Here is a 24,407-nt window from a genome sequence, read left to right as displayed (position 1 = left end):
ATTTCTAGACGTTAAACAAAGCCTTTTTTCTGAGTAATTAATACATTTGAAGAGGACCGGGAAAACTGTCGAATCTATTACCCATTGAAAACAAAAGTCGAATAGATGTGGTTCGACTTTTATAACAACACTTTTTTCTGTAACTGCTTAGAAGCAATAACTTTTCCCCTGTTACGAAGAAAGATATGAATCTCTTACTCTTATAGCTTTGCTGCCTGCTCCTGTAGCGTTTTTTATATGTTCTCCAGACCAAAATTACAGTTAAACAAATTGTGGTAGTCTTACATGAGGAAATCCTTTTACCTCTCCAAACACAAAGGTAGTTTATGCAGAATTTACTGTAATTAATCCGGACTTACTTCCACGAGTCCAAAAGATAAGAGTGAATTTAAATTTCTTCCTTGCTTCCCTACACTTCTACTCTGTGGCCCAGAAAAGCACGAATTACGCTGAAATTCTTCTTTGCAGCAGGATTGAAAACTGTTGTGGAAATCAGAAAGCACCCGTTGTCCTTCCCGGTGTTCTGCCGAGTTGTTTCCATTTTATGCCAAATATTTCGATGACTGAGCCAGCCTCCATCTTCAGGTGCTGCAAGTTTTGGCGTTAACCGTTGTCGTTACCTGGACTCCAACTAGACGGCAGACTACTGTTGGTCCCGCGCCGCCACTTACAGCTGATTGTGAGTTCGATTCCTGACGCTCACTATGCCCTTTGTTGCTCTTTTGTGCTACAGATCCTGCACTGGTATTCCGTGAAACGCAGCTTCTCAAATGTTCAAATGTGTGTGAAATCTTATGGGACTTAACTGCTAAAGTCATCAGTCCCTAAGCTTACACACTACTTAACCTAAATTATCCTAAGGACAAACACACACCCCCATTCCCGAGGGAGGACTCGAACCTCCGCCGGGATCAGCAGCACAGTCCATGACTGCAGCGCCTGAGACCGCTCGGCTAATCCCGCGCGGCCCGCAGCTTCTCTGTGTTCCTAGTAGTGGTGGACGTTAGGGCCGACGAGACGTTACTAAATTTGAAACCCCCGTCCCTGATAATTCCGCTAAACCCGCTGAGCAGAACAGGTAATAGGATTGTGGAAAGGACCAAATAGGTTGATCAGTTTCACCTTCTAATTGTAATTTAGTGTAATTTAATAACTTTTATAACCAAAGCGGCACATAGCCGGACCTTTACCGAATGCAACTCTTTCACGGCTGAAGGCCTCCAAAGAAGAAATCTTAACAAATCAAGATAAATATCCAATTAAGATAGCAAATAAAGTAATTTTAAAAAATCACAGCAAAGCAGATAGAACATACATATGCAAGGTGCAATACCAATGGCTGAAGGCCACAACTAAGTATCGGTGACGGAAAGCCCTGCCATGTATGGTGGGGTGTATGGAGAAGTGGGTGTTGACTTCGACGCCCCTTTGGGACATCATCAACAACAACCACTTGCCCAGCGGCTACATCCAGATGCAGCACCCTTACCAGCTCCTCTAGGAACTACATTGCACAACACGACGGCTGTGATCAGCCAGTTGTTCGAAGAGAATCTGGAATACAGCCGTCAGAAGAGCATATGGATTTATCGGAACAGGATTCCTCCAGCTTCTCCGCTACGAGAAACAAGCGACAAAGTGAGGTCAGTCTGGATTTAAGAAATTCCAAAACCTTCATAGCAGACTCTAATCAACTCTTACCTGTAACTGACGTTTCAAATGTAGCTGACCCCCTGTAGCAACTGCTTCTGGGCTCACTCCTAACCAACATGCTGCAACTAACACCCCTCCTGTGGGACCTGCACCTACTCCGAGGTCTCTCAACTTTTACAAACGTACAGATAGGGGCCCATTCGTAGTTTACATGGAATGTTTGGACAAAAACTTAGGCCGCTTGCACCCTATGGCACTAGGGAAATTGTTACATATTTCCTTGCCAGAAGTGAAGAATTCTATACTTAACATCTCTTCAGCAGGAAAAACAAAAGTTAAGGTGGAACTCAAAACCCCAGACAAGGCTAATTTCCTAGTTACCAGTGAGGTACTAAAGTCAAAAAAATATAGAAGCTTACATTCCTTCCTTTGTTGTCCATAAGCTGGGAGTAATCAGGAAAGTAGACACCAACCTTGAAGAAGCGGAGAAATTTGGAAGTCGTACAATCTCCCTTCCCTGTTGTAGGCTTTCGGGGGTTTACGAAGAGATATGGTAAAGACCAAATCGTTAAATTGCAGACCTGTTTGTTAACCTTCGACTCTCAAACCTTACAGGAAGCCGTGTCTATTCACGGAACAAGATGTCCCGTAGACCTTTACGTACCAACTGTCAGGCAGTGCTTTGTCTTCGTTACAGGCACATCAGCAAACAATGTCGATCTCAGATGAGATGCATTAAATGTAGTGGTCCACATAATGTTGAATCCTGTGTTTCACCTATCACTATTTGCGCTCATTGCGGGGAACAACACGCATCCACGGACCGTTCCAGCCCGGAATACAATATACGGCGACGAGCTCAAGAATTAGCTACGTTCAACAACATAGATAACACTCCATCAGAATTTCTAAAGTCATAGGATAAAGTGACAACAAAATGCTGTTCACGTTGGTGTGTAGAATGTGAGTGTGTGGCGACATACCATCTGACTTCCGGAAAAATACCATCCACACAATTCTGAAGACTGCAAGAGCTGACAAATGCGAGAATTATCGCAGAACAAGCTTAACAGATCATGGATCCAAGTTTCTGACAAGAATAATATGCAGAAGAATGGGATGGAAAACAGAATGTTTCACATGAACATCAGTTTGGCTTTAGGTAAGGTAAAGGCACCAGAGGGGCATTTCTCATGTTGCGTTTGGTTCAAAAATGTTCAAATGTGTGTGAAATCTTATGGGTCTTAACTGCTAAGGTCATCAGTCCCTAAGCTTACACACTACTTAACCTAAATTATCCTAAGGACAAACAAATACAGACATGCCCGAGGGAGGACTCGAACCTCCGCCGGGATCAGCCGCACAGTCCATGACTGCAGCGCCTGAGACAGCTCGGCTAAAGCCGCGCGACTTTGCGGTTGGTAATGGAAGCAAGAGTAAAGAAAAAATCAAGAAATGTGCATTGGATTTGTCGATCAGGAAAAAGCGTTCGACAATATAAAATGGTGCAATACGTTCGAAATGCTGAGAAAAATTGGGGTAAGCTATATGAAGAGAAAGGTAATGTACAGTATGTACAAGAGCCAAGAGGGATTAATAAGAGTGGACGACCAAGAACGAAGAGCTCGTATTAAGAGTAAAAAGGGTGTAAGACAAGGATGTAGCCTTTCGCCCCCTACTGTTAAATCTCTACATCGAGGAAGCAATGATGGAAATATAAGGAAAGTTCAGGAGTGGAAGTAAAATTCAAGGTGAAAGGATATCAGTGATAAGATCGGCTGATGATACTGCTATCCTGAGTGAAAGTGAAGAAGAATTACATGATCTGCTGAACGGAACAAACAATCTAAATGAGTATAGAGTATGGGTTGAGAGTAAATCGCAGAAAGACGAAGATAATGAGAAGTATTAGAAATGAGAACAGCGAGAAACTTATCAGAGTTGATGGTCACGGAGTAGATGAAGTTAAGGAATACTGCTACCTAAGCAGCAAGATGACCAATGACGGACCGAGCAAGGAGGATATAAAAAGCAGACTAGCACCGGCAAAAAGGGCATTCCTGGCCAAGAGAAGTCTACTAATATCAAATATCGGCCTTAATTTGAGAAAGAAATTTCTGAGAACGTAAGTCTGGAGTACAGTATTGTATGGTAGTGAAATATGGACTGCGGAAAAACCGGAACAGAAGATAATCGAAGTATTTGAGATGTGGTTCAAAATGGTTCAAATGGCTCTGCGCACTATGGGACTTAACACCAGAGGTCATCAGTCCCCTAGAACTAAGAACTACCTAAACCTGAGTAATCTAAGAACATCACAACATCCATGCCCGAGGCAGGATTCGAACCTGCGACCGTAGCGGTAGCGCGGTTCCAGACTGAAGCGCCTAGAACCGCTCGGCCACACCGGCCGGCCTGAGATGTGGTGCTGCAGCGAATGTTGAAAATTAGGTGGACTGATAAGGTAAAGGATGAGAAAGTTCTGCGCAGTTTCGGAGAGGAAAAGAATATGTGGAAAACACTGATGAGGGACAGGATGATAGGACATCTGTTACATGAGGGTATGACTTCCATGGTACTAGAGGGAGCTGTAGAGGGCAAAAACTCCAGAGAAAGGCAGGAACTGGAATACATCCAGCAAATAAGTGAGGACGTCGATTGCATGTGCTACTTTGAGATGAAGAGGTTGGCACAGGAGAGGAATTCGTGGTGAGCCGCATCAAATGAGTGATAAGACTGATTACTCAAGGAAAAAAAAGAATAATTCTAGGATGTCACAGAAAGCGGTCAGTTCAATCGAACTGTTGATGTTCCTGCCCTTCCCATCGTACAGGATCAGGAAAGGGTTTACGACCCGTTGATTATTAGAAACGGAGCGCGGCACACGACTGAATCGACGAAGTCGGTGGTACCGATGCAAAGGATCAGTTACAGAATTAACGTTAACAGACTTCAGAAAGTGACGCAAAAACGTGTATCTGGACGGCTGGTCGGGGATTTGAGCCTATCCCGGAGGAAGTGGGAGACAGACTGCAGTTCCGCGAAACGCCCGCCTTCGTGAGAATGGTTCCACGACCAGCGCTACAGGTGGACGGGTTGTGCGCGGCTGTGGCCGCCTCGTATTCCAGCCGTCAGCCGCCGCGTTCCGGCTGAGCGCACTCGAGCGAGCGCCGAGGACTCGGACCATTCACACGGCGCAGAGCCGCGGATGGGCGGAGTCCAGTCACGTAGTGCTACAACACGACACAGCACGTCACACGTTGCACAACTCCCACCTGTGGCCAGCCGTAGAGGGCGCTGCTGTTTCGTCACGCAGTCCTGACCACCCACCCGCGTACTTAGCCCCTCTTGTTTACTGACAACTCAGCTCTACATACACATTGTACGAGGATGGTTTGATAAGTCTGGAATACTTTTGTTGTGTTTTCATGGTTGGTGAGCTTGATTATTCCAAGGATCGTATAAGGAATTCAACAATGTACCGCCTATAGTTCATTGATAACAACCATCTGAATTGGTGTGTGTCGACTGCGGCTAAAAACGGAGGAAATTTACACTACTGGCCATTAAAATTGCTACAACACGAAGATGTGCTACAGACTCGAAATTTAACCGACAGGAAGAAGATGCTGTGATATGCGAATGATTAGCTTTTCAGAGCATTCACACAAGGTTGGAGCCGGTGGCGACACCTACAACGTGAAGAGATGAGGAAAGTTTCCAACCGATTTCTCATACACAAACAGCAGTTGACCGGCGTTGCCTGGTGAAACGTTGATGTGATGCCTCGTGTAAGGAGGAGAAATGCGTACCATCACGTTTCCAACTTTGATAAAGGTCGGATTGTAGCCTATCGCGATTGCGGTTTATCGTATCGCGACATTGCTGCTCGCGTTGGTCGAGATCCAATGACTGTTAGCAGAATATGGAATCGGTAGGTTCAGGAGGGTAATTTGGAACGCCGTGCTGGATCCCAACGGCCTCGTATCACTAGCAGTCGAGATGACAGGCATCATCCGCATGGCTGTAACGGATCGTGCAGCCACGTCTCGATCCCTGAGTCAACAGATGGGGACGTTTACGAGACAACCACCATCTGCACGAACAGTTCGACGACGTTTGCAGCAGCATGGTCTATCAGCTCGGAGACCATGGCTGCGGTTACCCTTGACGCTGCATCACAGACAGGAGCGCCTGCGAAGGTGTACTCAATGACGAACGTGGGTGCAAAAATGGCAAAACGCCATTTTTTTTCAAATGAATCGGCATCATGATGGTCGCATCCGTGTTTGGGGACATCGTGGTGAACGCACGTTGGAAACGTGTATTCGTTATCGTCATACTGGCGTATCACCCAGCGTAATGGTATAGGATGCCATTGGTTACACGTCTCGGTCACCTCTTGTTCGCATTGACGTCACTTTTAACAGTGAACGTTACATTTCAGATGTGTTACAACCCGTTTCTCTACCCTTCATTCGATCCCTGCGAAACCCTACATTTCAGCAGGATAATGCACTACCACATGTTGCAGGTCCTGTACGGGCCTTCCTGGATAAAGAAAATGTTCGACTACTGCTTTTCTCCAACACATTCTCCAGATCTTACCAATTGAAAACGTCTGGTCAACGGTGCCAAGCAACTGTCTCGTCACAATACGCCAGTCACTACTCTTGATGAACTGTGGTATCGTGTTGAAGCTGCATGGGCAGCTGTACCTGTACACGCCATCCAAGCTCTATTTGACTCAATGCGCAGACGTATCAGGGCGGTTATTACGGCCAGAGGTGGTTGTTCTGGGTACTGATTTCTCAGGATCTATGCACCCAAATTGCGTGAAAATGTAATCACACTTCAGTTCTAGTATAATATATTTGTCCAATGAATACCCGTTTATCGTCTGCATTTCTTCCTGGTGTAGCAATTTTAATGGCCAGTAGTGTAGTTTCGAGCTATTAGTAAACATCTTCATTTGAAGGGTTGAACTGCTTCACAAATCAAAACAGAATTGCATGAAGTTCAAGCAGTCTGTGCACCATCATTGAGCACCATTTACTGTTGGTTTAATAAATTTAAATGTGATCAGACAAGCACCGGACACGAATTTCGCTCTAGCCGTCCAATTGAGGTCTCCACAAAGGAAACATTCACAAAGCCCGTGATATGGCAATGCAAGACCGCCGATTAAAAATCTGAGAGATTGCTGACACTGTAGGCATCTCAACTGAAAGACTGCTTAATATACTGCTTGGAGAACTGGCTACGAAGAAGATATGTGCGACGTGGGCGCCCCGATTGCTCACAGTATCCCAAATGCGCTTTCGGCACTACATTTCAACACAATGTCTGGTGTTGTTTAATCATACTCTACAAGATTTCTTGCTCCGAATTGTGACTGTTGATGAAACCTTGATCCAGCATTGTAGTGTCTAGGAGGCCTGCATACTCGTTTCACTAGACAACAATCAAGCAAATCAACTAATGAGTTTTATTGCAATAAAAAAATTCATACACTTAATTTTGGGAACCAAACAGATGTGTCGCAAGGGCGCCGGCCGCGGTGGTCTTGCGGTTCTAGGCGCTGCAGTCCGGAACCGCGAGACTGCTACGGTCGTGGGTTCGAATCCTGCCTCGGGCATGGATGTGTGTGATGTCCTTAGGTTAGTTAGGTTTAAATAGTTCTAAGTTCTAGGGGACTGATGACCTAAGATGTTAAGTCCCATAGTGCTCAGAGCCATTTTTTTTTTCGTCGCAAGGGCGACATACAAAATAATCAGTCTTCTTCACTATAGACAATCCCAGACCTGTGCTACATAAAGAGTACAAGCGAAGTGACGAGCGTTGAAACTGCTATAGAAGTCGCTAATCTTGAACCTGCTATTGTATGTTCAAATATAGTTCAAATGGCTCTGAGCACCATGGGACTTAACGTCTGAGGTCATCTGTACCCTGGAACTTAGAACTACTTAAACCCAACTAACCTAAGGACATCACACACATCCATGCCTGAGGCAGGATTCGAACCTAAGACCGTAGCGGTCGCGCGGTTCCAGACTGAAGCGCCTAGAACCGCTCGGCCACTCAGGCCGGCTGCTATTGTATGTGCAGTCACCATTCGGTTGCGGCTACTACGTTCTGTTCACATAGGGGCCACTGCTGTCGCGTTGTTGTCCTGGAGGGAGGTAAGATCAGCGTGCGATTGGCTGGCTTCATCTCACAGCCTTCTCTGCTTTCGTTCCCGACTGGCGTCCCGGCGCTTGACTTCACGCCGTAACTATCATTACACACCAGAGTCAAAATGGGAGTCAAAACAATGGACAAACGCTGGTGAAAGTGCACTGAAGGAGGCAAAGAGCATTTCGTCAGCTGGCAAGGCAATGGCCACTGTATGTTTGGGATTCCCAAGGAGTAAACCTCATAGATTATTGGGAGAAAGGTACTACCATAATTGGACCCTATTATGCTTGGACGCTGGATCGTTTGAAATTTTCGTTTCCTGAAAGATGGCCGAGACTGGGAAGCGAAAATCTATCCTTCTACCAGGATAATTCATCAATGGAGAGACGTCTACAGACGTTAAAGTAACCTCTGGCGTGCCACAGGGGAATGTTACGGGACCATTGCTTTTCACAATATACATAAATGACCTAGTAGATAGTGTCGGAAGTTCCATGCGGCTTTTCGCGGATGATGCTGTAGTATACAGAGAAGTTGCAGCATTAGAAAATTGTAGCGAAATGCAAGATGATCTGCAGCGGATAGGCACTTGGTGCAGGGAGTGGCAACTGACCCTTAACATAGACAAATGTAATGTATTGCGAATACATAGAAAGAAGGATCCTTTATTGTATGATTATATTGATTATATGATAGCGGAACAAACACTGGTAGCAGTTACTTGTGTAAAATATCTGGGAGTATGCGTGCGGAACGATTTGAACTGGAATGATCATATAAAATTGTTGGTAAGGCGGGTACCCGGTTGAGATTCATTGGGAGAGTCCTTAGAAGATGTAGTCCGTCAACAAAGGAGGTGGCTTACAAAACACTCGTTCGACCTATACTTGAGTATTGCTCATCAGTGTGGGATCCGTACCAGATCGGGTTGACGGAGGAGATAGAGAAGATCCAAAGAAGAGCGGCGCGTAACCGTGATAGCGTTACGGAGATGTTTAGCAAACTCAAGTGGCAGACTTTGCAAGAGAGGCGCTCTGCATCGCGGTGTAGCTTGTTGTCCAGGTTTCGAGAGGGTGCGTTTCTGGATGAGGTATCGAATATATTGCTAGCCGCTACATATACCTCCCGAGGAGATCACGAATCTAAAATCAGAGAGATTCTAGCGCGCACGTAGGCTTTCAGACAGTCGTTCTTCCCGCGAACCATACGCGACTGGAACAGAAAAGGGAGGTAATGACAGTGGCACGTAAAGTGCCCTCCGCCACACACCGTTGGGTGGCTTGCGGAGTATAAATGTAGATGTAGATCACACATGAGCGATAACAATGGCGAAAGTGCATGGACTTGTCTTTGAAATGGTTCCTGATCCACCTTTTTTACCAGACTTAGCTCCAGGTGACTTCTTCCTGTTTCCTAACTTGAAATCTCGACTTCTACGAACAAATTTTCATCAAATAAGAAAGTGATACATACAGTCAAAGAGTATTCTGCAGAGTTTCACAGAACCTATGTCTCACTTGGGATGAAAAAGTTATAGGATTGTTGGACCATGTGTACATCCCTCAAAGGAGATTGTGTCGAGAAAGAAGTAGAGTCGTTCACGAAACAAAAATTTTTCTTGTCTCTTTACTTAACTTATCAAACCACAGTGTGTATCGTAAACTATTGCATAAGGAGATCACGTCGCCGAGGACAGTACAGACAAAATACTTCCCTAAAACTCGGCCCTTTAGTTCCAGTCGTGCGTATTTTCTTGGTAATAACTTTTTCGGGTATCTAAACACTATCAGAAAATTCAGTGTCACATTCGCTTAAAAGTGCTTACAAATACACAAAAAAATTAAGACTCTTGAAAAGGTGACCAACAGAGAGATAATTAAATATTCAGTATTCTAAACTAATAAGCCAAAAATCATAAAAAATTCATTTAAATTATTTGATTGTCTTCAGTGATTCCCATAACATTAGTTTTCCTGCTGCGAAGTGCGTGGCAAGGGGTTTTGTATTGTACTGGACAAGGTGAATCAAAATTCTCGCACACAGCGCGATTCTTTGCATGCTAACAATACAGAAAGTCTCAATTAAAACTCGTTCTGTGCATATTTTCGGCATAAACGGTCGTCAAAGAAAGGTAATCTGGCATCAATGTAATTACGTGCACGGATTGACCATGATTCCACAGTGTATAGCTGTGCTGCAAAGTAAGCGCACTGGGAAGAATTTTTCTTTAGAATATCAGAGTCTGCACATTAATTTATGGGCTTAGATGTAATCGATGGACCAAACAGGGAGGTATACCGGAAACTGGGTTCGAATGCTGCTGATGTAGTGATGAACAATAAACTCTGACGATGTGCAAATGAATTTTTTGTGGTTGCAGCGGAACTACCTAGGATACAAGAAGCAGGGATGGACCAAGGAGGAGAGGGGATTCTGTTTCCATTGTAATTTGGGTTAAGGGGTACAACTGAAGAAAAGGGAACCAACGTTGTTAATTAGCCAGAAAACATGGAAGGGTGCAGTGTGTGGCAGAAACCAGAGTAATCACATAAAAGCACAGGGAAATAACGTCTTTAGAAGTTAAATCAATAAAAACAGTTGTGCTCTCATATATGTATTGGTATTAAATAATCCACGTGTTTTATATGAGATCTACTGTAAATGATGTACAACGATTATGAAGCCAGATTCCACATCAGTCAGTGTAATATTAGAAAGTAAAATTAGACCTAGACCTGCTATCTTAGTCATATACTCCAGTATTCTGACGCAAAGCTTTATCCACAGCGCCAAGTTAACAGCACAGGTGAAAACTATTGATAAAGAGTGGAGAGTTACCAAACTGCGTTTCCTCGAGGACCATTCTGTACCAAAAATTTAGGCAGGACAAAATTTTGCTACGGACATTTATGAACTATTAGTATGCCAAGGATCACGCTGTGGCTTGCAAATGTGCAAATAATGGTTCACCCGGTGTATTAAGATTTCTTGCAGTTACATTTACGGGTAGAATGAGAGCAAGGAATGAATGATTCAGTGTCTTCCACGGTGGTCTCAGGGTGGGATAGCGGGAATAGAGGTGTAGCGGTTGAAGCGGGAACTTAATGGGGTCGGGGTTTGTCAACCGAGGAGCGAGGACCAAATATTGTTAGTCCGAAGACGCGATGAAGTTGTTAAACTTGTGGCTGGCGCTGATCAGGCTGGTACCGATGCATCCGGTGTGAATGCAGCTTGGGATGACGTCACAGTGAAGCTCACGTGACGTCAGCAGTGGTAGTAGACGTGCGACGTAAACTGGTGTTACATTGGCTGCAAAGAGGAAGTATAGCGGCTTTGATGGTTGGGGAGGATGGGGGGACGGTGGTGGTAAGTCCCTATGGGACCAAACTGCTGAGAGCATTGGTCCCTAGGCTTACACACTACTTAATCTAACTTTAACTTGCGCTAACGACAATACACACGCAAGCATGCCCGAGAGCGTATACGAATCTACGACGGGGGGAGCGGCGGGTTTGCGCACGAACCTTGGCAAGGCTGCCCAGACCGCGCGGAGCGGCCATGGGGAGAGGGTGCACGCTAATGGCATTGTAGGTGGGAGAGTTGGAAGGGACTGAATGAACACAGGATAAATGTATGCGTGGTTACAGAAGTGGAATAGAGGCGCATATAAATTACTTTGTCCATAGAAAGAAGAGAGGCTATGTAACATACGCTCTCGTCTATTGTTATGGATGGAAGTTGAAACACTCCCTTACTGTACCACCATTGACTGGTGAATAATAGCCTAACTGTTTAGAATACTCTGACAGTGTGCAACTGATAAAGGCTGATTGGTTAATATTTGCGCGGGGGTCGTTTCGTATCAAAGCCAGCAAACCTAATTAGGATGTCAGGTAGCGATAGTCGGTACATTACTTTGTTGTCAGGGTTCTATATATATATTTTCTAAACAGCATGAATGAGGCAGTTACTCCCTTGGTCTGACAAAATAATAACGGTTGACTCATCACAGGTCGCCTATTAATACGAGGGCAGTTCAATAAGTAATGCAACACATTTTTTTTTCTCGGCCAATTTTGGTTGAAAAAACCGGAAATTTCTTGTGGAATATTTTCAAACATTCCCGCTTCGTCTCGTATAGTTTCATTGACTTCCGACAGGTGGCAGCGCTGTACGGAGCTGTTAAAATGGCGTCTGTAACGGATGTGCGTTGCAAACAACGCGCAGTGATCGAGTTTCTTTTGGCGGAAAACCAGGGCATCTCAGATATTCATAGGCGCTTGCAGAATGTCTACGGTGATCTGGCAGTGGACAAAAGCACGGTGAGTCGTTGGGCAAAGCGTGTGTCATCATCGCCGCAAGGTCAAGCAAGACTGTCTGATCTCCCGCGTGCGGGCCGGCCGTGCACAGCTGTGACTCCTGCAATGGCGGAGCGTGCGAACACACTCGTTCGAGATGATCGACGGATCACCATCAAACAACTCAGTGCTCAACTTGACATCTCTGTTGGTAGTGCCATCACAATTGTTCACCAGTTGGGATATTCATGGTTTTTTCCCGCTGGGTCCCTCGTTGTCTAACCGAACACCATAAAGAGCAAAGGAGAACCATCTGTGCGGAATTGCTTGCTCGTCATGTGGCTGAGGGTGACAATTTCTTGTCAAAGATTGTTACAGGCGATGAAACATGGGTTCACCACTTCGAACCTGAAACAAAACGGCAATCAATGGAGTGGCGCCACACCCACTCCCCTACCAAGAAAAAGTTTAAAGCCATACCCTCAGCCGGTAAAGTCATGGTTACAGTCTTCTGGGACGCTGAAGGGGTTATTCTGTTCGATGTCCTTCCCCATGGTCAAACGATCAACTCTGAAGTGTATTGTGCTACTCTTCAGAAATTGAAGAAACGACTTCATCGTGTTCGTAGGCACAAAAATCTGAACGAATTTCTCCTTCTTCATGACAACGCAAGACCTCACACAAGTCTTCGCACCCGAGAGGAGCTCACAAAACTTCAGTGGACTGTTCTTCCTCATGCACCCTACAGCCCCGATCTCGTACCGTCGGATTTCCATATGTTTGGCCCAATGAAGGACGCAATCCGTGGGAGGCACTACGCGGATGATGAAGAAGTTATTGATGCAGTACGACGTTGGCTCCGACATCGACCAGTGGAATGGTACCGTGCAGGCATACAGGCCCTCATTTCAAGGTGGCGTAAGGCCGTAGCAATGAATGGAGATTACGTTGAAAAATAGTGTTGTGTAGCTAAAAGATTGGGGAATAACCTGGTGTATTTCAATGCTGAATGAAACAACCCCCGATTCAGAAAAAAAATGTGTTGCATTACTTATTGAACCGCCCTCGTATCATCACACGCCAATATTCTTCATGTAACACTGAATGCACAATCTTAACTGAAATAGAAATCGTTGGTGGCCGGCTCGGTTGTCACGTAATCACGGTGCAAAATGAACAGTTAAACACATCAACAAATCACTCAGTTAATGCCATTTACGTACTTGCTGGAGGTCAGACCCACTGCGTTGGGTGACGCACACAGCCGTTAAACACTTGTAAATGCGGTCAGCCGTCCCGCTGAAATCCGCCCTGCTCGCTTCGCAGCCAACAGCTTACTTACTCGGAGTCTCAAAACTGACTACTTGGCCGCACCGGGCGGTTGACTATCTATAGTACCTACTGCGACCTGCGTGAGGCAAAGATATGTCGTACTCAATACGTAAGGGACGGTTCACCCCTTACAAAGTGCACATGCGTTATCGATGTTGAAGCAACTTACTTAAGGTATGAACGGCTATAAATTAAAAGGTCGCTACCAACCGAAGCAGTTATTTACATACAAAAGATCAGGCCGAAATGGAAAATTTTCCATGACTGCATAATCATCTACATTAATTCACTCAAGTTAAGCAAAATCAAATTACGTGATCAGACTGTAAATTACATGCGTGACATACGGTATTGCTTTCCTACTAGCACAATGGTTCAAATGGGTCTGAGCACTATGGGACTTAACTTCTGAGGTCATCAGTCCCGTAGATCTTAGAACTACTTAAACCTAACTAACCTAAGGACATCACAAACATCCATGCCCGAGGCAGGATTCAAACATACGACCGTAGCGGTCTCGCAGTTCCAGACTGTAGCGCCTAGAACCTCTCGGCCACTCTGGCCGGCCACTAGCACATTTATTCTTAAATTCACGTATGAGAAATACGGTGAAACATCGTGACTCAGTAACTGGCTGGTGTCAGAAAATGACACATTACCACGTCACATTAAGAAACGCAACTTTTGCATTTAAATTGATCGTACCGGAGATGAAAGCAGAGGAAAAGCAATTCTCAGCTTAATACAATCAAACTGCATTCACAGAAATTCGGAGAGACATAAACTATCATCAAAGCATAAAATTACGACAAAGAGATTTATACCGACTGCAACAAATTTTCTAATACAAGATGCGGGAATCTGCGCTCACAGTTTACGAGGGTTGTCCAGAAAGTAATGCGCCGCATTTTTTTCCTTGGCCCAGAATAATGCTATGAATGCGAAACATTACGTATGTATTATTTAAAGTCTCCCTAGTGAGCGCGTCAAGTTTCCGTCGCTTCAGACAGATAGTGCAGCTGCAGGACAGTTTCAAAATGGCGTCTGTAAGTGATGTACATTGCAATGTACGTTGCAAGCAACTTGCCGTCATTGAATTGCTCACTGCAGAGAAAGAAACAGTGGTGAATATTGACAAACGGTTGTGCAAAATCTATGGAGCTTCTTCTGTCGACGGAAGTACAGTTAGTCACTGGGCACGAAGGGTGAGGTCATAAGAAGGCGGTTCGGCGGAGCTCCACGATTTGCAGCGATCCGGGAGACCATCCACGGCTGTCACACCTAACATTTTGCAGCGAGGTGGTGATGTCATTCGCCATTAAAGGATGCCATTCGTGAGAGACATGTCAAGGACGATGAGCGGATGATTGACACAGTGAAGCACTGGCTCCACCACCAGGACAAGGACTGATACCGACAGGGCATAGACGCCATTGTTTCGCGCTGGAGGAAGGCCACAGAACGGGAAAAATAGGGTGTGTAGATAAAGCAGCATTCTTTCGTATGTGTGTAATTCTCCTTATGTTAAATAAAGAATCGTTGAAGAAAAGAATGCGGTGCATTACTTTCTGGGTAACTGTCGCATGTGAGGAAAGGGAAATATCACGTGGACGAAGAAATCACTCATCGAGCAATACCTTGCTGAAACAGATAAAAATGACTAAATCACTGAATAAAGAGTACACGACCACAAAGATTAGATTAAGTCATGAAGAATGGCCAATTGATAAAGGTCCCTCTGGTTCATGTAACACATGGTCCCCACAAACATAATAGGTTACTAAAATCCCTCAAAACTATGAAAATAATGTAAGGTGATGTTTATTGAGTGTAACAAGGATCAGAGTTCAAATACAGAAACTAGAGTTGAGGGTTCATTGAACGAGGAAGACGTAGAAATATATGTAACTAAGCGTACATGAAAATCGGTACACCTAAGCACTTAATATGAGGCACGTAAAGACCCATAAATCAGACTAGAAAGAACACTCGTACACGAAGACTCTTTTTCTCACATTCACACAGGATAAAGATCGCCGTAACGTCTCCTAATCCCTATGCTATGCAGAACAATCCCCACTGCAGTGTTCCAAAGGAACGGAGCAAACCCAGAATACTCACTAAACCGAAACCTCGAACAGTCCCTAATATTAATAAAGCATGATACTTCTAAGCATCATGGAAAGAAAGAGAGAAAAAGTTCGTTAGGCTGAATAAATTATTCATTCATAGCTACTTTACAGTAGCAAGACCGCATTTAAGAACGAGGAACCGAATTCACCAAGAGCCAGTGGCAAAGTGCCTTCCTAGAGATAGCACCCAGAGAACCATTTGGATAAAACGGAAGGAACAGAGGTGTCGTTTCCGCCACGAACATAACAAGCAGACAAGAGACGAACATTGAGGACAGACCTCTTTGCCCAGGAGAAGTAGTATTACGTTGGTTATCCTGTACCCCACAAGACGAAAAGCAACTAGTCTGCCACACGCTTTGTAAACCCGAAAAGACACACATACTATCTCATTCTTTCACATAAATGGCAAGGAAAAGGAGGAAACATGGTAATATAGGCTGCCATTACATAAATACGGATGTGGATTACATAGGATACGTAGCTGAATTGTATAGTTCATGAAAAATCTAATGTAAAGCATAAGTTGTTTGTATCTAAAAGCCAGATTATTACTGAATTTATATCAGTGCCACTGTTCAGTTCTTCTGGGTGTGTCTGAAGTAGTACACCGCTGACTAGCGGTTCAGAAAATGAGGTGGGAACCAAAGAAAACTGGTCACATAGAGTATAAAATGGGTCTATACAGACGTTTCAGGTGTTTGCTGTCTAAGTTCCAAGTGCGGAAAAAGGTGGATGAAATCACTTTCCCACGATATTTGAACCACGTCTGTAGCAGATCTAACCCAGTTGGGCATCAAGGCGAACTGAGCATCAATGACGTGCGCGCGCACGCGCTACTACTACTACTACTACTACTACTACTGCTACAACAACACGTCAGAGTCGTATTGGCTCGCGAGTGGTGGCGTACCTAATTCAGAGAGATCGAGAGAATGTTTTGCCCGAGGCAGCAGGCGAACATCCCTGTGGGTAAGTAAGATACAGCAGTGCCTGTGTTATTCAGAAGTCAATGCCAAATTTCTTCGAACATGCCTGCTTGTCTGAAGGAACATTGCATCGTATTTGTGAGCGACAGACACACTGCCGTATCGTATTTGTTCGCCAATGACGGGTAAGCGGATTTCAATTAAAATGTATCCGATTTACAGGAATATACAGTACGTAATGAATGTACGAGGGTAGGTTGTAGACACTTAGCTGCCGACGTACGGAAATTTGGACCTGGCCGTGATGCGTACTCAGACACCGTAACAGTAAGGCGACCTCTCGCGAGAAGCGGGAAATAGGGATCAGGACTCGGTCCAGCAAAAATTTTCAATAAAGCTGATGGATGTCCATATACACAACTGCCAGTACATCTCATTTACCTCTGTATGGAGGCCAGCACAAGCAATTTCTTACAGCCGGCCGGAGTGGCCGAGCGGTTAAAGGCGCTACAGTCTGGAACCGCACGACCGCTACGGTCGCAGGTTCGAATTCTGCCTCGGGCATGGATGTGTGTGATGTCCTTAGGCTAGTTAGGTTTAAGTAGTTCTAAGTTCTAGGGGTCTTATGACCACAGCAGTTGAGTCCCATAGTGTTCAGAGCCATTTGAACCATTTGAATTTCTTACAGCCCTGCTTCGTCGTATTGAAAGACACCACCACTGTTCTTAACAGATCAGAAATGTAATGGCCGCTGTCCAATTTACCGGATTTGCGGAACAGAGGTGTCCGTCTTGTGTACAAAAAGGTATGCCTTAACATAAAGCCAGGTGCTTGATTTGTATGGCGACGACGAATGAAATATGGAAACGTACATTCTCCTCGTTTGCCTTCACCAAAGGATGTCCAACGTGATGCTGTGCGCAGAACCGTTTCGTCGTTGGTCGCGTCACTGTTTGCCGCCTCTGCATCCCCGTCATTCGGACGTCGCAACTGTGGTCGCCATGCCGAAAATGGGTAGTGTTATGCGCGTCGGCGCACTCTCCTTGTGGAAACTTTGCTTCCTGCAAACAAGTCCTTTCCCTGACTGAAGGTCCGTAACATGACTGCCCAGTTAAAAATACATTGAAGAGCCAAAGAAACTGATATTGGCATGCGTATTCAAATACAGAGATATATAAACAGGCAGAATACTGCGCTGCGTTCGGCAACACCTATATAAGACTAAAAGTGTTTGGCGTAGTTACTGGATCTGTTACTGCTGCTACAATGGCAGGTTTTCAAGATTTAAGTGAGTTTCAGTTATAGTCGGTACACTAGCGATGGGACACAGCATCTCCGCGGTATCGATGTAGTGCGGATTTTGCCACACGACTATTTTACGAGTGTACTGTGAGTACCAAGAATCCAGAAAAACGTCAAATCTCCGACATCGCTGCGGCCAGAAATAGATCCGTCAAAAACTGGACCAACGACGGCTGAAGAGTCGTTCAGTGTGACAGAAGTGCAACCCTTTCGCAAATTGCGGCAGATTTCAATGCTGGGCCATCAATAAGTGTCATCATGAGAACCATTCAACGAAACATCATCGACATGGGCTTTCGGAGCCGAAGGCCCACTCGTTTACTTTTGATGATTGCACAGCACAAAGCTTTACGCCTTGCCTGGGACCATCAACACGGATATTGGACTGTTGATGACGGGAAACAAGTTTCCTGGTCGGACGAGTCTCATTTCAAATTTTATCTAGCGAATGGACGTGTACGGGTATGGAGACAACCTCATGAATCCATGGACCCTGCATGTCAGCAGGTTACTGTTGAAGTTGGTGGAGACTCTATAACGGTGTGGTTCAAATTGTATCGAGCGGATGATTCCATGGAGTGTGCATTTCGGCAGGTGGGGACTCCAATGGTATGGGTCGTGTGCAGTTGGAGTGATATTTCTAGACACGACTCTGACAGGTGATACGCACCTAAGCATCCTGTCTGATCGCCTGCATCCATTCATGTCCATTGTGAATTCAGACTGATATGGGCAATTCCAGCAAGACAATGCGATATCCCACACTATTGCTACAGAGTGGCTCCAGGAACACTCTTCTGAGTTCAAACACTTCCACTGACATCAAACTCCCCAGACATGAACATCATTGAGCATGTCTGGGGATGCCTTGCAACGTGCTATTCAGAAGAATTCTCCACCCCTCTTACTCTTACGGATTTATGGATGGCCCTGCGGGATTCTTGGTGTTAGTTCCCTCCAGCACTAACTCAGACATTAGTCGAGTCGATGGCACGTCGTGTTGCGTTACTACACGGTATTAGGCAGGTGTACCAGTTTGTTTAGCTCTTCAGTGTATTTTACAGCATCGTGTATTGCGTACAGTATAGTAAAAGTTCGCAGATGGTGATTTATTTTTACCAGTATGACAATGCATCCTGTCATAAAGTAGTATCCGTGAGGCAATGGTTTGTAGACAATAACATTCTTCAAACTGACAGGCCATTGCAGAGGCCCGACCTGAATCCAGAGAACACCTTTGGTACGAGTCAGAACATAGTCTTAACATCAGTATCTTGTCTGGTTTGGGATCTTAAGGAAGAATGGATTGCCATGCTTTCATAGACTTTCAGACACCTTGTAAGTTTTAAACAGGCTTCTAGTTCGTAATTAGGAAACGGTATGTGTACTAAACCTGTCGCTAACAATGTGAAGACAAGTACTTTTGAACACTTACAGGTCTGCGCAAATTAATCTAAAACGCATTTATCTGTAAATGAGCCCATATATGAATAACGGCGTAAAAGAATATACTCAGAACGACTTTGTCGTGAAATATTTAGACGCAATGACTGTTACGTAACGTAAATGTGCTCTGTTATGGAAAACGCATCTGTTGGATTGAAATAAAATTTTGTTGATCAAAATTGTTTCGATTATCCTCATAACTAGTTCATTTAGGCCCTAAAATATATTCTTGCCTTGGCATGGAAAAATCGGCTCTGCTCAGCTGAAAGTAACCACTGCGCGGGAGTTTGACTTGTTAACTTATTTTCTTTTACGCTGTTTTCATTAATTAAACTCCTCTTCTTTTTCTGAAAATATTATTCGTTGTATACGTAATAGCGCAAGGCGTGACAGAACAGGTTGATTATTTGTGCAACGAACAACTTAAATCGGAAGGAACACACAGGAAGTGTTATGAAGAAGGCTCACCAAAGACTGCGTTTTAGTACCAAGGCCGCGCGGGATTAGCCGAGCGGTGTAGGGCGCTGCAGTCAAGAACTGTGCGGCTGGTCCCGGCGGAGGTTCGAGTCCTCCCTAGGGCATAGGTGTGTGTTTGTCCTTAGGATAATTTAGGTTAAGTAGTGTGTAAGCTTAGGGACTGATGACCTTAGCAGGTATGTCCCATAAGATTTCACACACATTTGAACATTTTTCTTATTACCAGGAAACTTAGAAAATGTAACAGCTACTAAAGACACTGCCTACATTACACTTGTCCGTCCTTCTTTAGAATAATGCTGCGTGGTTTGGGGTCCTTAGCAGATAGGATTAACGGAGTACATAGAGAAAGTGCAAAGAGGGCACCACGTTTTGTATCATCGGGAAACGGGGGAAAGAGTATCACTCAAATGATACAGGATTTAGGGTGGACATCATTAAAACAAACGCTTTTTTTCTTCTCACCAAATTTCTCCTCCGAATGCGAAAATATTTTGTTGACTTCGACCTTCATAGGAAGAATCGATCAGCATAATACAATAAGGGAAATCAGTACTCGCACAGAAATAGACAGGGTGGTCCATTGATAGTGACCGAGCCAAATATCTCACGAAATAAGCATCAAACGAAAAAACTACAAAGAACGAAACTCCTCTAGCTTCAAGGAAGAAATCAGATAGCGCTATGATTGGCCTACTATATGGCGCTGCCATAGGTCAAACGGATATCAACTGCGTTTTTTAAATAGGAACAGACATTTTTATTACATATTCGTGTAGTACGTAAAGAAATAAGTATGTTCTAGTTGGACCACTTTTTTCGCTTTGTGATAGAGGGCGCTGTAATAGTAACAAACTTATAAGTACGTGGTATCACGTGACATTCCGCCAGTACGGACGGTATTTGCTTCGTGATACATTACCAGTGTTAAAATGGACCGTTTACCAATTTCGGAAAAGGTCGATATCGTGTTGATGCATGGCTATTGTGATCAAAATACCCAACGGGCGTGTGCTATATATGCTGCTCGGTATCCTGGACGACATGATCCAACTGTCAGGACCGTTCGCCGGATAGTTCAGTTATTTAAGGAAACAGGAAGTGTTCAGCCACATGTGAAACGTCAATCACGACCTGCAACAAATGATGCCCAAGCAGGTGTTTTAGCTGTTGTCGTGGCTAATCCTCAGATCAGTAGCAGACAAATTGCGCGAGAATCGGGAATCTCAAAAACGTCGGTGTTGAGAATGCTGCATCAACATCGATTGCACCCGTTCCTTATTTCTGTGCACCAGGAATTGCATGACGACAACTTGAACGTCGTGTACAGTTCTGCCTCTGGACACAAGAGAAATTACGGGACGATGACAGATTTTTTGCACGCGTTCTATTTAGCGACGAAGCGTCATTCACCAACAGCGGTAACGTATACCGTCATAATATGCACTATTGGGCAACGGAAAATCCACGATGGCTGCGACAAGTGGAACATCAGCGGCCTTGGCGGGTTAATGTATGGTGCGGCATTATGGGAGGAAGGATAATTGGCCCCCATTTTATCGATGGTAATCAAAATTGTGCAACGTATGCTGATTTCCTACGTAATGTTCTACCGATGTTACTACAAGATGTTTCACTGCATGACAGAATGCCGATGTACTTGCAACATGTTGGATGTCCGACACACAGTTCGTTTGCGGTTGAAGCGGTATCGAATAGCATATTTCATGACAGGTGGATTGGTCGTCGAAGCACCATACCATGGCCTGCACGTTCACCGGATCTGACTTCCCCGGATCTCTTTCTGTAGGGAAAGTTGAAGGATATTTGCTATCGTGATCCACCGACAACGCCTGACAACATGCTTCAACGCATTGTCAATGCATGTGCGAACGTTACGGAAGGCGAACTACTCGCTATTGAGAGGAATGTCGTTACACGTATTGCTAAATGCATTGAGGTTGACGGACATCATTCTGAGCATTTATTGCATTAATGTGGTATAATCACGCTGTAACAACATGCGTTTTCATAAATGATAAGTTCACAAAGGTACATGTATCACATTGGAACAACCGAAATAAAATGTTCAAAAGTACCTACGTTCTGTATTTTAATTTAAAAAACCTACCTGTTAGGAACCGTTCGTCTAAAATTGTGAGCCATATGTTTGTGACTATTAAAGCGCCATCTATTACAAAGCGAAAAATGTGGTCCAACTAAAACACTCATATTTCTTTACGTACTACACGAATATGCAATAAAAATGGGTGTTTCTATTTAAAAAAACGCAGTTCATATCCGTTTGACCTATGGCAGCAGCATCTAGTGGGCCAACTATAGCGCCATCTGGTTTCCCCCTTCAAGCTAGACAAGTTTCTTTCTTCGTAGTTTTTTTCGTTTGCCGCTTATTTCGTGAGATATTTGGCCCCGTCACGCAATGGACCACCCTGTATAAGTGTTCGTTTTCTCCGCGCGCTGTACGAGATTGTGTGAAAGTGGTTCGTTGAACCTTCTGCCAGGCACTTAAATGTGATTTGCAGAGTAGATGGAAAAATTGTGTTCATTAATATTAACACTAATGATCTAAACATCTCCTGTAAACTGACTCATTCCACATAATTTTGATAAAAGAATCGTTCAAATGCTCTACGGAACATGTAACTAACTCCGCCTTCCTGTTGCCACAGGCGCCATCACGTACTGCCACCTGGTGGTGGACGGATTCGCTCAGCAGCTGCGAGAACGTCGCCGGTCCCGGTTGGCTGCAGTCAACTGCGAGAAGTCCTGGGACTGATGGCGCTTTCGTCCGTGCGGATCGTCTGAAGGCGAGCATCGCGAAGGGAGGTTGCTGGCTGCACGCCAAGTGTCACGACACAGCTGTTTACTGTCGCCTGCCTGGTCCGACCTCGGCGCTGCTTCCGTGATGGTGCGTCGAGACGAGTGGTAGAACTGGTGTTCCTTAACTCATACCAAAGTAACCTTTCCACCCCCACCTTTCACTCCCAAACTCATTTTTGGGGCCTACTCTCTGCTGATCATTCTCCTGAGGAAAAGGAAGTTCATTGTATGAACGACAACATAAAAAAACAAACTATGTACTTATAGTGCAGATATTAATGACAACTAGGAGTGAGGAGAAAGCTTAGTTTCCAGATGGTGTCGTGCGTGTCATTGCTGCCGTGTTATTAACGTGAATACAATGAACTGTTTCGCAGTGAAAATAACTGCCGGTACCAGCATACGATATTTTCAACTGTTGAACACCGTGCCATTTTAATCACACCTTTGCAGACCTCCTGTGGAAACGTGATTTTCTTCAGCAGATACCATGTCTCTCTGTGCTTGCTTCTAACTGTCCCTCTATCCCTACTGTCTTTTTTGTTCAATGATTGATATGGAGTGACGTGTGCGGTTATATTGTGTATGAAAAGACAAAAAATAGCGCTGCATTGTGACAATTGTGGACTTAGCTGTAAGAAATGATCAGTTGTTCCACAGTCGTATTACCTGAACGTATCTGTTGACGCAGAGGAAACGTACTACCGACACAGGAATATACATGATGCAGGACCACAAGAAGCTATATAGTCTTAGTATTAAGGTGATGTTATATGTATACAGACATTGTTACTATTGCCTGTGACAATACTGAAATAAAAAATGACACTTTGATTTGATTAGTTTTTATCTAGAGATTAATCAACGCCTCTTAAATAGCACCACTATCTAGCATCAGTGAAGAAATTAGAAGTTACATGTAAACACAAGCACCTGTAGCACTGCCTTTATTCAGTTGTTCTGTTTTGTGCGAAATGTGCAGCTGTATGATGTAAGTCATTAAAAAATATTTGATTTCTCTTATTAATGCTGAGCAGACATAGAATCTAACATCCGGCATGCACAAATAAGCCTTGGGTATAATGCGAGGGCCTTTTGAATGTCTCAGTACAGTTATTAATAAAAATAAATATCCTGAATGAGAAAGCGATAATTGCAAACTTTTGTGAATAAAGCTTTCTACATCGCTTAATGTGTTTTTTTATTTAGAAGCAGTTCTCGGCTAGTTCTATGAGTAGATCAAAAGGTACACCTTGTAAAACAACGTTTAGTGGCAGGTTCAATAAAATCCACACCTAATCTTCCTGATTAAGGCATATTCCCTGGCAACATAAAGTCCTTTCCAATCCACGATTCAAACCATGGATTCAGTGCGGAAAGGACCTTAGCAGTGGTATGAGACCCTTACGTTGAGCAGAGTCTATTTTTATGAAATGCAGAATATGAGTTGGCACTTTTTCACTATTACAGCTCAAAGGTCAGATGGTCCATAACAGTATTTTCACTACTGAAGAAGCTGCAAGTAATAAGATGTATTATGAAATCCTTGAGATATTACTACTCCTCGTTCACAAAAGAGAATTAAGATTTCTTACTCATAGCCACATTGTATACACAAAAAGTTGGTGTGCTTGATGCTGGGATAGAATAGTAGGAGAACATTAATTCGCCTCTACCAGTTACGACGACTTGTTAAGCTTTGTACGAAACGATCATCTCAAACACGCAATTACATGCAATAACTTCACATGGAACACACAAGCCATAGTAACTGTGGTATAAATAAATTTGTACAGCGTGCAAGTGACATCAATGTATCA

At 44.2% G+C, this 24,407-nt stretch overlaps 1 protein-coding gene across 1 annotated transcript in view; it reads left to right on the top strand.

Annotated features, from left to right (window-relative positions):
• Positions 1-23,421, top strand: part of LOC124775276 — a 136,238-nt gene extending 112,817 nt beyond the window's left edge. Inside the window, exon 7 of the mRNA XM_047250114.1 lies at positions 22,437-23,421. Within this exon, the coding sequence (XP_047106070.1) occupies positions 22,437-22,543 (107 nt within the window). The 3' untranslated portion in view covers positions 22,544-23,421. The remainder of the gene's footprint in view (positions 1-22,436) is intronic.
• The last annotated feature ends 986 nt before the right edge of the window (positions 23,422-24,407 follow it).

This window comes from Schistocerca piceifrons, chromosome 2, assembly GCF_021461385.2.
Source record: "Schistocerca piceifrons isolate TAMUIC-IGC-003096 chromosome 2, iqSchPice1.1, whole genome shotgun sequence".
Classification (NCBI taxonomy): domain Eukaryota; kingdom Metazoa; phylum Arthropoda; class Insecta; order Orthoptera; family Acrididae; genus Schistocerca; species Schistocerca piceifrons.
Note: the sequence above shows the minus strand (reverse complement) of the source record. Positions and strands in the feature narration are given on the sequence as shown.